Here is a 19655-nt window from a genome sequence, read left to right on the forward strand (position 1 = left end):
TGATTTTTAAAAATTAAATGAGAACAAAACAACCAGCTAAACGGGCTAACAAAATCAATGTTGGGGGTTGGTTCATCACCTTTAATAAAATATTTTAAGAGAAAAGGAGTTTACAAAATTTTCAGATGTTCCCGAAATTTCCAGTGCCTTTTAAACTGTTCTGTAGGGACTGAGTGGAATTGCACGCAGCGTTAACTCATGCTGGATAAACCTGATTCTTGTATGACATGTATCAACAGTAGAATTTTAATCTGTGGGTAAATTCATTTGTGCTTTTCTCAGGTGAATGCTTGAGATGCATGTTCTGGAATAATCTTGGTTGTATCCATTTTGCCATGAGCAAACACAATTTGGGAATTTTCTACTTTAAAAAGGCTCTGCAGGAGAATGACAATGTCTGTGCACAGCTCAGTGCAGGCAGCCCTGATCCAGGTAAGCCCGTCGCTGGGGGACAGTTTGTATTTTACTGCTTGAGGAAAGCGTGATTTTAAAGAGCAAGCATCTGGTTAAAATGCATGCCTTGTGTACTTGCATACACTTAACACTGATCCTGCTCCAACAGTTGACTCTGGGGGTTTTTAGTAGATATTGCTACTTTGAATAGCAAAGTGTTAGGAATTATAATCAAAGAAATTTAAATTACATTCACTTTTTCATGGATTTGAAAATCAGTATTTCCATATGGTAATGTTATAAAGCAAAATATTTTGCTAAGATTTCTTGACTGTGCCAAACTAGTTTTATTATAGCTTCTTTTCAGGATTTCTTGTTATATACTGTTGGCAGCACGTAACAGTCTTTAAGCAAATTCCTGAAGTCTATTCCTCTTATACTCATGGTATATGGATCCTTGATCTGAAATGCTTAAAATCAAGCAATTATTTAGCTTTATAAAATATTTTAAAAACTATTAAATTTATGAAAAATGTATCCCAAAAAACCCCACAAATAGTCTGGTTTTATCATGGCCTGTGAAACCCAGAATGAGTGAACAGTAGTCACTGTAGGTATAGTACATTAATTTTTATTTCCATAATAAAGTTCCCTAACACCTTAACATTACCTGAATACTTCTGGTTAAGAAAACGCATAATGATAAAAAGGGTAGCTAAACTGAAAGTGAAATTGTGGGATCTTACAGGCTCTAAAGATGTGGAAAAGTAGTGTAAGTTTCACTGCAGTGGGAGCGGGTCCTGTCTCTTTCCTTTGCCTTCCTGGAGCATTGTGGCCTGAGGAGCTGGCAAATGAGAAGACACATCTCTGGCTCCCCCAGCAGACAGCTGAGATGACTCTGGAGGGTATTCGTGAGGTTAGGGGCGGAGGTCATCACTGTGGTGAGAGCTGTTGACAACTTCAGATTGGAGATTGGGGTCATTGGTATTGAACAAGATAGAGGCTGAGTCCTCAGTGGAGCAAGTGTTTTCAGTGGAACTGTTGTTTTAAATTTAATGATTTATTCTCATGTACTTTTTTTTTTTATCATCAGGCAAAAAATTCTCAGGAAGACCCATGTGTACATTACTAACCAACAAGAGGTATGAGTTGCTGTATAACTGTGGGATTCAGCTCCTCCACATTGGACGGCCTCTGGCTGCGTTTGAGTGTCTGATTGAAGCCGTTCAGGTGTATCACGCAAACCCCCGCCTCTGGCTGCGGTTGGCTGAGTGCTGCATTGCCGCCAATAAGGGGGTGAGTGTCTTTTTGAACTCACACCCTTCCCCCCACCCCCATTTGTTACATGGAGATCAAAAAATACTTGTAAACATAAAGACCTGCCCTATCAGTTGGACAAAATTTAGTTTTATAAAGTCATGTGTTCACTTTCCAGCTCTTGGTAAGTATGGCAACTTGTATCAGCAGTCACACTGGAAAGCTGAAGCCGTTAGGGTCGTATCTGTTCAAACAGTGGTCTGCTCGCTGCTGGGGCAGGGGCCGTGCCGTCAGCTGACCTGAGAGAGGTGTGTGTGCCCAGTGATTAAAGAAGGACTGCTGATAACATAGTGAGTGTGGAAAGAGCCACATTACCCTGTGTTTTCCTCCAGTGCCTGTGGGTTTACTTTAGATTCAGTAAATGTTTTAGAGTTAGAGGATTACCAGGCTGTGTCTCTCTGACACACGTTTGTCCATGAGGGCTATGAGAAATAGGCTAGTTTACGCTAGTGTCCATGCCTAGGTTGTCTCCAAATGGCAGTTAGTGAAAGCCTTTTGAATCTCAAGCTGGGAGGGGTCACTAGAGGGTAGGGGAAAGACAGTTTGTATCAGAATTACCAGATGTCTGTACCACCCCATTTCCTAGCCCCCTTGCCGTTGCCGGGCTCCTTGGGTCTGGAGGCCTGGAGGTAGGGCAGCCTGAGGTTTTGCCTGGCCGGCTTGCCATAGGTGATAGCACTTCCTCAGAAGCAGCTTTAGGAACTAAAGGGATTAAAGAGGTGTGTTTGCCTGCTGACTTTCACACTTGATACTAAAGTAGTTTATGATTAAGAGAGTACCCCACTGGGGGAAAGAGATGAATGTTGTCTTCTGAAAGGCTTTAATGATTTACTTCCTTGTACTTTTCCTTTTAAGGGACAACTTTGAATTGGATAATTCTTAAATTAACTGATAAACAGCTCTAGGCAGAATTTATACTTTTTTTGAAAACAAAAGGATTTTTAGAAATTGCTTATTCTCTTTAATTTGATTAATTTGATCAGTGTTGGAGGCCTTAGTAAGGTTTAATATTTTCTTTTTAAATTATTTTTAGAAACAGTACTTTTAGGATTGTCTTTGTTCAATGGATTGCATTCTGAGATTTTTTTCCTCCCATTTTCTTCTAGAAAGTTACAAATTTGGAACTTTTAAAAAGTAATAAAGATGACTTGGTTACCATAACTTGGTGGATACCAGAATACTCACAGTCTGTGCTTCTAATAGGAAATTTGCCAGAAATAATTATCTCTCTTTGTGCTTCTGCTCCTTCTAAAACCTGAGGTGTCCTAAAAGACAGTAAAAAAAAAGAAAAGAAAAGAAAAGAAAAAGACTCTTGAATAAAATCAGAGAGCACAATCCCAACAGGAAGGATTGTAAACCCAAAATAAAATTTCGTAACATTTAATCAGGACAGAAGGGATGCTGAACAAAGCAGTTTGTACCTTCCAAAATAAATTCATTTTTAAATAAACAGAACCAGTTTAATTGTTAAATTTAATTGTTAAATTAGTGATGATTAGGTCATTTTGTCCTGATTATCTGATGCAAGTTGTTTCCGACCTCTTTTGGCAGATGCAGGGTTTACGTTTACCTGGGCAGTGTATAATATATAAGAAAAGATTTGCTAAATTAAAAACAGACTCCCACTCCTGGAACACAGAGATGAGAATTCATCTCACTGGGAGAAGTGAGAAGAGGGTGCCAATCCGGAGACACTTCCGGGGTGGAATTAACAAGAGTCTATGTGCACAGAAGAGAAAAATGATTTCTGTGTGGCTATCATCTGAGATAGTGCGAGAGGAGAAATAGCAGATTTTGCACCTGATATATTAAAGTTATTCAATAAATATTCACTGCGTAAAGGAGGAAAAGGAAAAAAAAAACCTTGCTATTCCCTTCCCCTCAAAAAGAAGATGACCTGGCCCAAAATAACCCTTTTCTTTTGCTGATAACTTTCTTGCCTCACCCTCCATTCTGTAAAACCTTCTGTTTTGTACCACTCCTGGAACCCCTTTCTAGTTGTTAGATGGGACATTGCCTGATTCATGAATCACCCAATAAAGCGAATTAAGTCCCACCCTCCCCAAAAAAACCCAGACTCAATTAGAGTATTTAAGAGAAGGCTGCTTTAAAAATCAAAATGTACCTTTACTTCTCTGGAAACTTGCCATTTATTTTTCTGAGTTCTGAAACATTTTTTGAGTGCAGTTGCTGCCAAGGCACTGTAAAATCAGAAATATTTTAATTACATATTACTGTTCTACATCAAGACTGTTCTGGCACACTTTCTGGCTACTGGTGTATTATTGAAGATATGATTTATTATTGTGGATTTTTTGTTCCATCTAGATCTAGCCATCTGATCAATTTGTATGGCCTTAGGCATCAGGAAAGAGAGTATATGGATGAAATATTACAAATTTATCACCACCACTAGGAAAAGAGGTCAGAATGGGGAGCCTTCCCATCATGGTTCAGAACATCCACTCTTACTTTTTATTAATATTGCTTGGCTGCCTCCTCAACACAAAATTAGTTCCAGTCAGTTTTATTGTATCGTTTAAGCATTGTGTAATATTTTCTCTCTAAAATGAATATTTAAGTGAATCCTTGTTTTGTTGGTCATCAGTGGAAGTACAGCTATAGTAAAGGTATGTTAGGGAGCAAGAAGTAACGGTACAGGAACATTTGTGTTTGGAGGACTTTTTGCAGGGCAGAGTTTACCTCTGCAAGTTTGTTCTGGTGTGTGTGACTCTGCATGGCTTAATAAAATGACTAGTTGGGATTCTACCTGCGGGTAAATCAGAGCCTTAGCGTGAAGGGGGAGAGAAAAGAAATTGGCACCAGTGAGCTCCTATAGTGAGATGATGTACCTTAGTGAGATATCCTAAAATACTATGTAATGTGTAGGCAGCTTTTAGTATTTCAGTTCGCGTATGGGGCTTTAGGATTTATATTTCCTAGAAGGTAAGAGTTGCGCCCATGTAAATTTTAACATATGTAGCTTGTTAGTGTTTCTGTGTTGTTGACAATTTAATTGATGCTTTCAGTTAAGACAAAAAAGATCTGTGTTTTAGAAAGTGGGGCTGCTTCCCTTTTCTTTTTCACTGTGTATTTGGGGCCCTCTTATTTTCCTTACTCTGACGTCAAAGTGCCCGTAATATGCAGCATGGTGCCTGGGGCACAGAGTGGTCTGTGTAAATCATTCTACATAAATGCTTAAGTCATTCTTGAATTGTTTTTCATCCTCAGGATTACCTTTGGCCTCATGCTAATCAAATGTGGCATCTATCACAGACTCTGAGCCTCACGCACTCTTCCCTTCGCCATCAAACATATTTCCTTTATCACTCGAAACTCCCATTGATGGATCTTAAGAACTTTCTTAGAGTAATTATGAAAGGTATTGGATTAATTTTCATGCCCCACCTTACAGCTCCATTAAGTTAATTGGAAATGATTTGTATTTTGTAGACTTCTGAACAAGAAACTAAAGGTCTTCCAAGTAAAAAGGGAATTGTACAGTCTATTGTTGGTCAAGGCTATCATCGGAAAATCGTCCTGGCATCACAGTCCATACAAAATACTGTGTATAAGTAAGTATTTTGTAAAGAATAAGTGTATATATTTAATGCTATTTCATAATAATGTTACTTGTGTATAAAAAATAGTCTTTGGAATTATTTCTTAGGAGGAGCCACTTTTAACTAGGTTTTATTGCTCCTTCAATAAATAGACCCCGATACTAGCTCCACAGGGAATGTTATTTGACATCTGATTTTGGTTTATTACATCCATGGGTGCTAAAATTGTTGGTGGCCTGAGAAACCCTGATCTATTCAGTGCCGTTATTCAGAATGTCCAGAAGAGGGCATCTTGAGGTTAACTTTTTATATAGTTTATTATTTGTTATGGTACTTTTCATTTAGTTATTTTCTCATAGTCCCTAAAGCTGATTCTTTGTATTAGGAGAAAAAAGCAGTAGTACATATAGCAACCCAAGTAATACAAAGCTGTCACATGTAGAACGACTTTGCAGTTGAACAGCTTTTCAGCGTGAATATGTTTATAACGATTCCAGTGTGGAGTTGCTGTTATTTCTAAAGTAGTAAGCTCTAAAAAATTCACTCCTTTCTTTTCCAAAAAGTTGTTCACTTTTCCAAAGTTTTGAAGTTTCTGGCGCACAGTATTTTGCTCTTAATTTATTCCAGCAATAAGGCAAATTTCTTTCAAAAGACAAGTTAAAACATTCCGACAATTTCAAAATTGTTACTGCTTTTTACTTTTTTCCCCTAATAAAGCTGACTCAGTTTGATATATACAACCAATAGAAACATATAAAATCTCAGCAAAGTTGTAAGACAGATAGCACTGCTTTTTCAAAACTTATCAATAAGGCATTTTCAAAACCAAGCATCAACCAAGACAGGGCTCAAATGTGAAAATCTATTTCCTTACCTGAAAAGACCAGTTCTCAGAGTACCTATCCTGGCCGGCCTCACAGTTTTCCCATCTGTAACTCCTGTGTTAGGTTAACATTGATACTGCAAGTATCCCTCACGTTGTCTCCTAGCCTTGGTCCCATTCCTGCAGACACACTGTGGTGTATAATGTGTATACTTGCAATCTACTATTTACACTTCATACATCTTATATACAGACATACCTCCTTTTATTGCACTTTGTTGTGCTTTGCAGATGTTGCTTTTTTTTTTTTTAACGGCATGTTTGTGGCATCCTTGCGTAGAGCAGGTCTATTGGTGCCATTTTTCCAACAACAGGTGCTCACTTCGTGTCTCTGTGTCACAATATGGTAATTCTTAGAATATTTCAGATTTTCTCATTATTGCTTGTTATGGTCAGTGGTCAGTGATCTGTGGTCAGTGATCAAAGATGATAGTATTGCAAAAAGATTATGACTTGCTGAAGGCTCATGATGCAGTTTTTAGCAATAAAATATTTTTTTAAGGTATGTACGTCATGTTTAAACATGACGCTATTGCACACTGAATAGACTACTGCATAGTGTAAGCATAGCTTTTATACGCGCTGGGAAAGCAAAAAATTCATGTGTCTTATTGTACTGTGATATTCACTTTATTGCGGTGGTCTGGAACTGAACCCACAATATGTCTAAGGTGTGCCTGTGTAACATTTAGGATTTGGGTTCTTTAGCATTCTCTTACAACTGCTTATATTAAAATGTCTACCTATCAGACGGCACAGTTTCATTCCTGATAATGGAGAGGTCTTATTTATTTTTGTTGTTTTCTCTGCTAACTTGATTTTGTTCTTTTCAGTGATGGACAGTCTTCAGCCATTCCGGTAGCCAGTATGGAGTTTGCAGCCATCTGTCTCAGAAACGCCTTGCTGCTGTTACCTGAAGAACAGCAAGATCCAAAGCAGGAAAATGGGTCTAAAAATAGCAGTCAGTTAGGTGGTAACACAGAGAGCAGCGAGAGCAGCGAAACTTGCAGGTATCCTGAGCCCTTTACCTTCCTGGGCAGAGTGAGCCCTTGGCCTTTACAGGAGTTCCTGAAATCTTCAGCCTGAGTTTCCAAAATTCTCTGTTTGGAGTAAAAGAAAGGAAAATACAACTGTTTAAGCATTTCTGGAAGAGAGAAATAAGGTGAAGGCTTAAGTGAGGAGAGAACCTTGAAAGAGAAAAGTGGAAAGTAACAACTAATAGGAGGAATAGTTGCAAGAAATCATTTTGCTACCAGACAGCTTTTTTTTTTTAATTTTTATTGAGATAAATACTTAAATCCCTAAAACTTTTCATTTTTTATTATCTTATACTTTTTCTCTTAATGTACTCTAAGCCACTAACCTCCAGAATATTTATGTATTTCTAGTTTCCTAGCATAAATTAAATATTATGCTAATCTGTAGAAATTGGGAGAGTTTATGTAGTAATAAAACAAACACTATTATATGTAGAAAGTTCTTTTTACACACAGCACCTTTAAAGTCAGGTCTCCCATTCCAACATTTTTTCTTGATTATAATAGAAATACATGTTTATTGTAGAAAATTAAAACAAAATTGTGTAATTTTTTTCCCTCCATCAAGAGGTTGTGCTTTATTATGTTGGTAAAAGACAGTTAAAAGAATGAGAAATGTGTGAAGGTACTGGAATGGTTTCCTTTGTATAGCAGAGGTGTTTTCTGTTAGAGATTTTTGAAAGTAGTATGTACTGGGGAAAAGAGGCTAATATACAGTATCACTTTAACATGTTAGTGATACCAAGTTACTAAACATTTTTCAATGTTTTGATTGTTTTACACTTTCGTCATAAAAAATTGGGAGTGGGGAATGGGGAAACAAAAATTTACATTTAGTTGTTTATTTATGCTCTTCATAGTTAGGAATCTGTCTTTATTTTAGCAGTAAAAGCCATGATGGAGATAAATTCATTCCAGCTCCACCTTCTTCTCCATTGAGAAAACAGGAATTAGAAAACTTAAAGTGAGTATCTACACAAAATTAGCGTTGCACCTGTTGACGTGAGCACATTATCTCCTTTGTTCTGTTAATGTTGTGAATTACACTGATGAAATGTCAGATGGTAAACCAGCCTTTCAGTCTTGTGATTAAACCCTACTAGTCAGAATGTATTACCTTTTTCCTCAGTTGTTGGATTTGTTAATATTTTGTGTTCACAAGGAAGGGTGGTCCATGCTTTGCTTATGATGTCTTGGCTGGGCTTTGGTTTCAGGGTTATGCTGAACATATGAATGAGCTGGGAAGTGCTGCTTCCTCTGTTTTTTAGTTTGTGTAAGATCGGTATTTCTCCTTCCTCATATGTTTGATAGAATTCGCCAGTGAAACCATCTGGCCTAGGGTTTTCTCTGTGGGAAATTTTTGGTAATGAATTCAAGTTCTTCAATAGATGAGGGCTTTTTGGATTTCCTATTTCATCTGTGTCGGTTTGGGTAAGTTATGTTTTTGTCCATATAGATTCTAAGCCCCATTATTTTTGTTTTGAACAGTCAGGTATAAATTGAAAGAACAGAGTATTCTTTTATGTTTAGCCACACAATTACCACTTCCTGATGACTCTAGCTTTTGTAAGGTAGTTCCCTTCAGTCTGAATATCTTCCTTCAGTGTTTCTAATGGTACAGGTGTTGGTTTTCCTAAAGTTTCAGTGTTTTGTTTGTTTTTGTTTTTTTCCTTTCTAAATCTAGAATTGTCTTTATTTCAGCTTCACTCTTGGAGGATGTTTTCACTGAGTATGGAATTCTAGGTTTTGGTTTTGTTTTTGCTTTCCTTTCATTCGGCTCATTCAATATGTCACTGTGCTGTCTGCTGTCCACTGTCTCTGATCACAGCCACTGTATTGTAGCTGCCGTCTCTCTGTCAACGTTGATTGTCTTTGTTTTTCAGCAGTTTAGACTATGATGAGTCTAAGTGTGATTTTTTTGTTTGTTTTTAATCTTCCTTTGGGTTAGCTGACTTTCTTAAATCTATAAATTTATCTTTCAACAAATCTGGGGTATTTTTTACCATGATTTTTTTCATGTTGCTTTTGGAAGTACAGCGTTACTTTTAGGAATAATTTTAATAATGGAACTGCAAATTAAAGTGGAAAGAAAGAGCCATCATCAGTTGTGTTTTCACCTATTAAGTTGCAAAAAAATGACATGGGTACAGTTAAAACATTCATACGTTGCTAGTAGTACTGTAAATTGATGCATTACTTTTGGAAAGCATTTTGTTTACTCCTCTTTTTTCCACAAACGTTAGTGCTTGTAGTAGTTGGAGGGGAATCAGAGGTAAAAGAAGCAGCACTGCCCTCAAAAGCAGATGGCAGACACTTAGGAGAAAATGATATTAGTTAGATTAGTTACTAGGTGGTGAGATTTGGGGCGTCTCTTTTCTTCTTGTGAGAATTTGATCACCCTGACGAGTGGAAAATGACCCATTTAAAATTTTGCCCTTCTTCCAGTCCACTCAAGGTGCTCAGTCTGATGCCGAGGTTTACCTATGTTACCTTTTCTGTGATTGTAGGATTTATCATTTTCATACTGGGTTTTTTCATCCTTTTCATTTTTATAAGAGTTCTTCTATATTAAGGAAATTGGCCTCTATCATTTGTCCTGAAACATTGTTTCTGACATTTAGTTTTAAAGGAGAGTTTCATTTTTTAAGTATCATATTTATAAGTCTTCTTTACTTTTTTCCATTTTGTGCAATGTTTAGAAAAGCCTTTCTTATCTCCAAGATTTAAAAAATAATTTAGCCATGTTTTCTAGCTTTTTTTTTTACTGTTATACTATCATTACCACCAATCTAAATTTTGTTTCATCTAGAATTTATCTAAGCAAATAAGGTAGGGAATCTATCCTTATTTTGTGTGATTTTTCATAGTATATTTATTTGAAACATTCATTTGATTAATAGCTTCATTGAATTTTCCGAATAAAACATGAAACAGGTATAAAATGTGAAGATTTTGTGTCTAAATGGTTTAAATTACATTTTTATAAAATAACATATATGTATTTCTATTTGCATTTTTTTAAAGTCTGGAGGGGATCTGTGTCAAAACTTTCAAGGTGATTAGCCCCGAATGGTGGGGTAACTGATGATTTTTATTTTCTTATTGCATATCTGTTTTTTCCAACTTTTAAAAGATGAAGATACTTCATTAATCTTACTGATTCCCTTTGGAGGAAAGACTGGCCAGCAGATGTGCCCTTTTCTGGTCCTGTATTGTCAGACCAGTGGGTTCACGGAGGGGTATGACTGTCAGCGAGCTCAGGGCTCCAGGCACCCTGTTCAACAAAACAATAGCTTTTTACCTCTTTATTTCATTCTGTCAAAATATACCATAAATTCCCACTTTGCAGTAACACCCTCTCTATCCTGGGTTTCATATATATGTGTATCCCCACTGTATTGTATTGTCTGGAGGAAAGCATTAATCTTCTAATTATATGGAGGAAAATCTAAAATCTCAAATTTAGTTAGAAATGAGGAGTTGGTCATTTAAGGTTTTGAAAGCAGTGTTTTGGTTTTTTAAAACTTGGCAAAGGTAATTAAATTTTTTTTAATTATCTTCAGTTATATTAAAATTTCTTGATTTCTTATTTCTTGTATGAATCATAAGAAGCAAGAAAATAAAAAATACTATGACAGATTACCAGTGAAACAATGGCAGAAACAAAATATGCAAAAGAATATTGCTGTTGAATGAAATAAAATTGAATTTAAAAAACAAAATTCCAAACATAGAACTAAAATAAATTCACTACGCTGGATTTTTGTCCTGAGTGGAAATGTGTAAAAAGAAAGCAAATTAAGTAAAGTTAAACTGGATTTGGTATAAAATAAGCTGGTGAGAAGGGGTAGATTGTAAACTTCAGCCAGGACTGCATTTGAGAGAACACTCTGATATAGCCAAGGATAGTATACCATCCCCCTCCACCATATGCCTAATATTTTCTGTAGGAGTCTGTTTATAGAGCCACCTGCATTTCATATTTATCTCAGGGTTCATCTATTTTTTATAGGTTGTTTTATATGGTAAATATCCAAGTAAGACAGAAGGTTCTACAGTGTAAAGTGAATCTTGTCCCATCAGGTCCTCTGCTTCCTCTCCTCTGAGGGGCAACCACTGACCCACTTCTTATGTGTCCTTCCAGTGAGGTTTCAAGGTTGTTCTGTATCAGTACACGGAGCTCTGTTGCATCCTTTTCTAATGGGTGTACAGAATTGCAGTGTATAGATATGACAGTTCATTTCACATTGATTTATTGTTGGTCTTTTGTTTTTGGAGGGGGAGGTAATTAGGTTTACATATTTGTTTTTAGAGGAGGTGCTGGGGATTGAACCCAGGACCTCCTGCATGCTAAGCTTGTGCCCTATACCCTATACCCACTTGAGCTATACCCTCCCCCTGCCATTTCACACTGATTTATATTTAGCTCTTTGTGGTGTTTTCAGTCTTTGCTATTACAAATAATGCTGCAGTGTATATCACTGGACATGATTTTCAAGGGGAACTCTTAGTGATGAAGTTTTTTGAAATGATTTTTAAACTTGATTTAATTTTTATGAATTTATTTGAACAAGTACTAATCTTAGGGTTGCTTTATGTATGCATGCATTATCTCATACCGTTGAACAGCTGCAGAGTTGTGTGATTTAACTTTACCTTCTGAAGATGGCATTAAAGAGAAGGGTACCAGCAGAGTGGCCTTTCATGGCACAACAGCTCTTTGCTTTCCACATATCCTTGTAGAAGGAGTGGTGCTTTTCAGAGAAAATAAAATTATGTCCCTATTTTTGTGGGAAGGGGCAAAGGGTCTCCATAGGGAATTCCATCATCATAAAGTGAGGTAAAGATGGGCTTGCTGATGTAGATTAACCTTTTTTTCTTATGGAGCAGATGGGAGAAAGGAAATGGAACAAGACGGAAGGAGCCTTAGGGTAGATTTATAAAAAAAAAAAGAACTGCTCTGCAGGACAGTGGTAATGGTGATGTGGAGACAAATGGGGTGGGGGAAGGAGTCGCAAAAGATTTGTGTCGCGATTTTCAAAGCTATAAAAGCTCACAGTGCAGTTGGGTGTGTTAAAGGGCAGTTTGGAGGCAGGAGCCAGCTGTTTTCCACAGAAGGGAGGAGGCGGAGCACACTGTTTCTCTGTTAAGATCCTGGAATTTAGAGATTTCATCCACTTCTGACCTGAATTCTTTTATGTGATTGGAAATGTGTGTGACTAGTATATAGTTTAGTTTTTATGGACTATTATGTTTGACCCTTTGCGCTCTATAATACCCAAGACACCAATGCAAAACCTCATTTCCTATTTCCAGCATAACTAATATGCAGTAAATTATCATGACTGTTCTAATGGCCACTTCTTACCGTATGGGTTGAGCCTCTTGAGTATTTTCATTTTTTTCTTTTCATTTGTACATAAAAGGAGATGGATCTAAGAAAAATTTATTCTAACCAAGTAACAAGTATGTCTTTAGAAGGCATGAGATACCTGAAGCAGTTGTGAGATGTTGTATTAAAACAAGGTAGCTTTCAGAAAAATATTCTCACAATTAAAACAGAAATCTGTCCCCAAAACATGAAGGTGTCTCACAAATCAACTAAATAGTTACATTGTGAGGCTCACATGAACTTAGAGGTACTGATACAATGGATCAACAATATAATGACACTGTTAGACTGTTGCTTCAATTCCTGAACTACCCACAGCTTTGCAAAGCTATCAGTTTCTTTTGATTAAGAACACATACACACAGTAGCCTTGAAATAAATAAATGCTATGACTTTAAATTTTTTAAGTAAAAGATGATTCTGTTTCTAGTTTTTTGTGTAAGAGAGATGAAGACTTGTCCACACAAGAATTTCACAGCGGCTTTGCTTATGATAGACAAAAAGTAGAACTAGCCCATTGGTATGCATCAGTGGGAGGGTGGGCAACTCAGTTTTAGTCCACTCTGTATATTGGAATACTACTCAGCTGTAAAAAAGGAACAAGTACTGGTACACAAGTCAACACAATATGAATCTCAAAACATTTCCTATTTCTTCTTTAATCAGTATAAGGTATAAACTGTATAATTCCATTGATACCATTTGTATGACAGGCAAAACTATACAAAACTAATTTATATTCATAGAAATTAAAACAGTGGTTGGAGAATTGCCTCGAAGGAATCTTTCTGAGGTGAAAGAAATGTTCTGTATCTTCATTGGGCTGGTGGTTACATGTGTGTATTCAAACCCTTCAAACTTTACACTTAAAATAATATGTTTTAATACATAAAAAGTATACCTAGCTGAACATTTTTAAGATATTTTGAAATTTTTCAGTTAATATAATTGTAAACTTACTATTTTTGCAAATGTGAGTTAATCACTAATGATCAGTGGTCAGTTTCTCTTACGTATCACTTAGAGGTGACATGACATGGAAAACTTGGCTTCTTAACAACAACAGAGAAACATCTCTTTGCGTATTTATCATGTATTCATCAGACCCTAAGGCTGCAGTGTCCAGTGCCAGCACCAGTCATCATAGGAGGCTCCTGAGCGCAGGAAATGTGACTCATGAAAGCTACACTGTTCAGGTGTACGATACACACAGAATTTCAAAACTGAAAAAAAATATACGACACATCAGTAATTTTTTATATTGACCATATGTTGAAATGATATCTTAGATATACTGGATTAATTTAAATATATTAAAATTCATCCTTTTCACCTGTTTCTGTTTTTTTTTTAATGTGTCTACTAGAAAATACATTATATTTATGGCTCCAATTAAATCCCTGTTGGGCAGCACCGCTCTAAGGGTTCAGACGCGTTTGAAGGGCCTGTTTGTCGCTATGTGGTTTCTACGAATGTGCGGTATTGTTGCTGGGCCGTTTTTCTCACGTACCACAAAATGTAGCTGAATCTCTCTTCAGAAAAAAAAGGCCTAACATCCACATGAATCTGAGAATGTAGACACATGTGCATGATTGATATTTTGGCCACATGCTGATTTAAATACTAATGTCTCCACAAGCATTTGGGAGATAATGATTTTCTTATCCAGTGATTGGTTTTTATTATAAGGATGTACTTTTAATATCTTTATTTTTTTGAAGTCAGACATTTATTGACTGACTACTGATAATATTTTCAAAACAGCTTTGAGATCTGATTCACATACTATACAATTAAAGTGTACAATCCAGTGTTTTTTAGTTGATTCACAGTGTTGTGCAATCATCACCACAGTCAGTTTTCGAACATTTTCATCACCTCAGAGGGAAACCCTGTATCCTTTAGCTGTGACCCCTTTATCCCGAGTCTGCTCCCCAGCCTTAATTAATCTACCTTCTGTCGCTGTAGCTTTCCCCATTCTAGACTTTCCTATGGATGGAATCACGTAACATGTGGGCTTTTTATGACTGACTTCTTTCACTTAGGGTAAAGTTTTCAAGGTGTATCCAAGTTGTAGCATGTATCATTGCCATTTCATTATAGAAAAATACTTCATTGTATGGATATATCACATTTTGTTCATTCATTCATTAATAGACATTTGGGTTGTTTCTATCTTTAGACTGCTTAGAATAATGCTGCTATAAACATTCATGTACCAGTTTTTGTGTAAACACATTTTTTTTTCCTTGGTTGTATACCTAGACGTAGAATTGCTGGGTCATAAGTAACTGTTTAATCATTTGAGGAATGACCAGACTTTTCCAAAGCGGCTGCACCACTTTACAATCCTGCCAGCAGTGTATGAACGTTGCGATTTCTTCGCATCCTCACCAACACTTGTTACTCATCTTTTCGGTTATACATTGAAGTGGGTATGAAGTGTTATCTCTTTGTGGCTTTGATTTGCGTTTCCCTGGGGACTAATGATGACGAACATCTTTTCATGTGCTTATTGGACATTTGTATCTTTTCCTTAGAAAAATATTTATTGAGATCCTCTGCCTATTTTTTAAATGTGTGATTTATCTTTTTATTATTGACTTGTAAGAGTTTATGTATTTTAGATCCAAGACCCTTATCAGGTAAGTGATTGGCAAATATTTCCTCCCCTTCTGTCGGTTGTCTTTTCACGTTTTGGAGGTGGTCTTTGAATGACAGATATTTTACATTTTGATGAAGTTCGATGTATCTGTGTTCCCTTTTATTGATCTTGCTTTTCATGTCATGTCTAAGACTCCTTTGCCAAATCCAAGGTCATGAGGTTTACTCCTATGTTGTTATTTAAAAGTTTTATAATTTTAGTGCTTACATTTAGGCCTTTGATCCACTTTGAGTTAATTTTTATGTATGGTATGAGGTAAGGGCTCAAATTAATTGTTTGCATTCTAGTATCTTATTAATAGTAAGGAAATACATTCATAGGGTTAGTCACATTAACATTTCTAGTTGCGCAGTGTTTTTATAACTGTCATGGGTATGTATGAAGTCTTACGTGTTGCATATTGCAGGACGTCTTTATTATTTATTCTGAGATTGTGATATTAGCTAACTTTTAATTTCTGAAACTAAATTGGAGGCTTCTCTAGAACCTGGAAAAGAGTATAACAGAACTGGAAAAGGGTAGGAAATAATGTTGGGGCCAACCTGGGAAATAGTGTGTATGAGAAATTAAAATCAAAGTATACAAAATAAAAATGAAACTTCAGTTTGTCTTTTTCTTTAATAAGAGTCTCAAAATGGATAAAAAGAAATGTTCAGCCAAAATTTAATTAGGCCCACTTATTCCACAAGTATAAATTATGGAGCCTTAATTAATTAGTTCATTTAGACTCGGATGTGACACTCAAGTGAATTATTTCCCATTCAGTTAAAAGGGACCTTACATGGCCCAGTGTTTATAAAAGAAGACGAGTCAAACAAATGGTTGATAACATAAATATTGCAGACAGTTTTAGTGTACTTAAGGAATCATATTTCTTTTGGTGTTAGCTCGTGAGATATACCAAAAGCAGGAATATGGCTAATAATCTTTTGAATCTCATATTGCTCTTGCTAGGGACCCATCCCCATTTCAGTCTTGTAACTGAATGTGGTCCTACTGAAAGTTGCTCATCTACTAAACTCTACCAAAGAGGGGAACCTGCCTGTGTGACATATCCCTCACCTTAGCAGCAGCTTGTGTTTATGACGGCACGATTCACATCAGAGTCCCAGGACCCCATTTAGATGAACTGGTGATCAGACTGGTCACAAGCCAGGGTTAGAATAATTCTTCAGTGGTCTCCCACTCTGTAGAAACCCCATGGGGCTCCTGCCGACATTGGACAAATTGTTTAACCCCTTTGGGCCTTTTTCCTTTTGTCAAATAAGCAAGTTGGAGTGAGCGATCTTAAGGTCCTGCACATGTATAGAATGCTAGGTCTGTGACTATGCATTTTATTTTCTGCCTGGAGTAGGACTGGATTCCTTGAGATGCTAGATTTGGTTGAAGAGAAAAACTTCTTCAGCTTGTTTGAGCTGGGCTTTTATTAGTGTTGGGTTTGGGGTGTGTTTGTCAGTAAGATGCTTTTTGTACAGAACTGTTCCTAGAAAGCAGAGTGTTTACGGAAGACATGAAGTGAAAAACTTATCCAAAACTTTAAATGTTTCTGAAGAATTTAAAGTTGGCAAGTTTAACATTTTCTAGATTGTTGTAGATAAATGGAAACAGCTTGAAATACATTATTTTAAATTTTAAAATCCAATACCATATTCATTCTGTTCGAAGAAATTCTTTGTAGAATTTTTATGAGCCAGTTTTTCAAATAACGTTTGTATGAGGTTCCTTTGACAAATGGAGACTGACTGGACTTACCCCATTTTAGCTTCTTTTGATACAGGTTAAGCTATTTCAGACACTTGGTTTAGATGCATTTTACTCACAGAATATATGGCTTGACAAATTTTTAACGCCAAGTCTTACTTACATAGCTTGCTGCTAGAGTTTGGTTGTTTAAGGACATGTCTTCCCCATGTCTCTCCTTTCTTTCTTCTTCTTCAGCTTTTTTGTTCTTTCCTTTTCCAAGGGTTGGTGCTCTGTTCTAGAGCCAGCTCCTCCAGCCTATGGCAGGGAGGGTGGGGTTGTGTCAGACCTTCCGCGGGGGGAGGTGGGGTGTCCCTTCCCTTGAGCTAGAGTTCTTCCAGTCTGATGAACTGTCAGATCCACTGAGTGGCTGCTAAAGCAGATTGGACAGTGACTCGAGGAGGCAGTGGGGCAGGGTTGGGGGGGGGTTCAATATTTTAAGTAGCAACTATCAGAAGTAAAATGATTTCCAGAAGCTTAGTAGGTAGTGCCGTGTGTGTTTCCAGTGTTCTCATCTGCAGGAATTATGCAGTGTGGAGTGGAAAAGCAAGAGGGTGGAGGGTGGTGGGAGATGAGGTAGGCTGGAGGGGAAGGTGCCCTGAGAAGAGGGGCACATGTGTTAGTTTTAGTTTCATGTAGTGAAACTGGTTGAATCCGATGACTCTTGATCAGAATGCCAGCCCACACATTTAAGTACGTTTTAATAGGAAGCTTATGTTATTATTAGAATCTTTCACCCTGTTGTAACTTGATATGGTATCTTAACGGGGAAGGAGGTAAAAGCTAAGGAAAACAGATCTTTCCCTTGTACATAATTATAGTTTGGGAAACAGAATCCTGCTGCAAATCGTACATGACTGATTTCTGGACCCAAAGTGGGCTTGACAGTGGGCTAGAGCAGTAATAGCCCCCCTACTGTCAGGAGTGGCTGGGGCAGGCTTTTCCCAGCAAGCCTGCCTGAGGTGAGGCCGGTCCTGGACTCCAGGACATGAAGCGAGCAGGAGACTCCCGTGTTTGAGGGCCGGGAAGGAGGTGGCTTTGTCAGCAAGGTGGCCTACCACCAGGCGGTGGAGGTCTGGGTTCCTGGAGAGGTAAATCTAAAACGTTGAAAACTGTTGTCTTTGGTGATTACCTGTTAAACACCTACTGTAGCACAGAGAGATTACTCTCATCTTTATGTGGAAAACGAAAGATGCAGGCTTCTGCTTTTAAGGAGCTTGTCTTGCCCTGGCCTTTGGCAAAGTCACAGATGAAAATGGATTTTAAATTTTGTGACTGTCAGTCATATACTCATCTGAGCTGAGGATGGTCTTGGGCCTCTGGAGATGGAGGCCTTTCCAGGTCATTCCTTTTCTTCGTAAGCAGTGCATACCTGGCTGATGAGTGAATGTCTATTGCCATTTAAAAATAAAACTACAAATAAACCAAAAGAGTAATTAAGTCACCCTGATCTCTCCACACAGAGCCAACCACTGAAGTGCGTCTGAAAAGGGGAGAGAACTAGCCAGTGCCTCCCTCCTTTGGGCCCTTGAGTCTTCCATCAGGGAGAGGACTCCCTCCAGGGGCCGTGGCCACAAGGTCGCCTTGCTAGTGAAGACACAGGGGTGATAGTAGACTTGTCGGGAAAATCCCTTCGGAAATGACACAACTTGCCTGCTCTTAAATTAATTACTCTCCTCAGATTTTAAATCATGGGCTCAGTAATAAAATTCAAACTTGAAATATTTCAGTTAAATTCTGTTTTCTTCCTTTTAAAAAAGACAGGTTAGATTATATATGTGTGCATAGGAAAAATCATGATGTAATCTTTTCTTTCTACTTTTATATTGGTAGGGCAGTCTTATGAATTGACCGAGAAGCAGTGTGGTAGGACAGGAAGGGCAGTGAGTTGGGAGTCCGCAGTGTGGGGTGTTGGTCCTGACTCACCAGACTCTAAGCTCTAGGATGTGTTTAATCACTTTCAATCTCACTTATAGAATGAGGCACCACAGTAGGCGATCTTTCAGCCCTTCACATCATAGCATAAGGCCATCAATCTGTTTCCTTGTGCCAGTCTACTCTGCTGTGTTGTTAGGGGTCGAGGGCCTGTTTTTTCCTTTAGTGGATAATTTTCTAAGGTTCCAGCAACCAGAAGTGAGCCAGTGACGGGGAAACGGCAGGCTACTTCTGAATTTGCCCGGCTGCGCTTTTCCTAGATGGGCATTTGAAGTCGGAGGATTTCAGTGTTAGAAAACTCTGGTTCTGTGATGCTTACATTCCTCCTTAGCCTGAAATTACAACCCAGATGCACTTAATGATATACATATGTATTGTAATTTGTAAACACTCAAAACCCTGTATCTAAGTCAGGTCATTTGTGGTCGGCCATTCAGACCTCTTTTCTATTTGACAGGGGTTTATTTTAAGATTGCTTTGTGGAGTGGTTGTTTAACATTCAAATGATCTATTAGTGTCTTGGTACTGTTTTAAATGAGCTGCCTGTTAAGTAGAAAACCAAATGGAAATTTAGGTTTCCAACACAACTTAGGAAAATCTGTGTAACTTAAATTTTTTATCTTTGCGTGTATTTATTCAGCCTGTGTGTGTGTGTGTGTGTTTTCCCTCCTGAATAGTCATATAGGACAGTAGTACCTACCTATGTGAATGAAATTCTGTTACTTTGGAC

At 37.5% G+C, this 19655-nt stretch overlaps 1 protein-coding gene across 4 annotated transcripts in view; it reads left to right on the forward strand.

The window, feature by feature from the left end:
• Window positions 1-19655, forward strand: part of CNOT10 (CCR4-NOT transcription complex subunit 10) — a 53982-nt gene that overhangs the window by 25075 nt on the left and 9252 nt on the right. For 3 of the 4 annotated variants that reach the window (XR_006726654.2, XR_006726655.2, XM_010959656.3), the window contains exons 9-13: window positions 283-432; window positions 1487-1689; window positions 5164-5285; window positions 6990-7166; window positions 8077-8157. Coding sequence is in view for 2 of the 4 variants with exons in the window: in XM_010959656.3 (XP_010957958.1) it covers window positions 283-432; window positions 1487-1689; window positions 5164-5285; window positions 6990-7166; window positions 8077-8157 (733 nt within the window). In the remaining 2 variants the exon portion in view is untranslated. The remainder of the gene's footprint in view (window positions 1-282; window positions 433-1486; window positions 1690-5163; window positions 5286-6989; window positions 7167-8076; window positions 8158-19655) is intronic. The other variant, XM_010959657.3, reaches the window with a different exon arrangement.

This window comes from Camelus bactrianus, chromosome 17 (genome assembly GCF_048773025.1).
Source record: "Camelus bactrianus isolate YW-2024 breed Bactrian camel chromosome 17, ASM4877302v1, whole genome shotgun sequence".
Taxonomy (NCBI): domain Eukaryota; kingdom Metazoa; phylum Chordata; class Mammalia; order Artiodactyla; family Camelidae; genus Camelus; species Camelus bactrianus.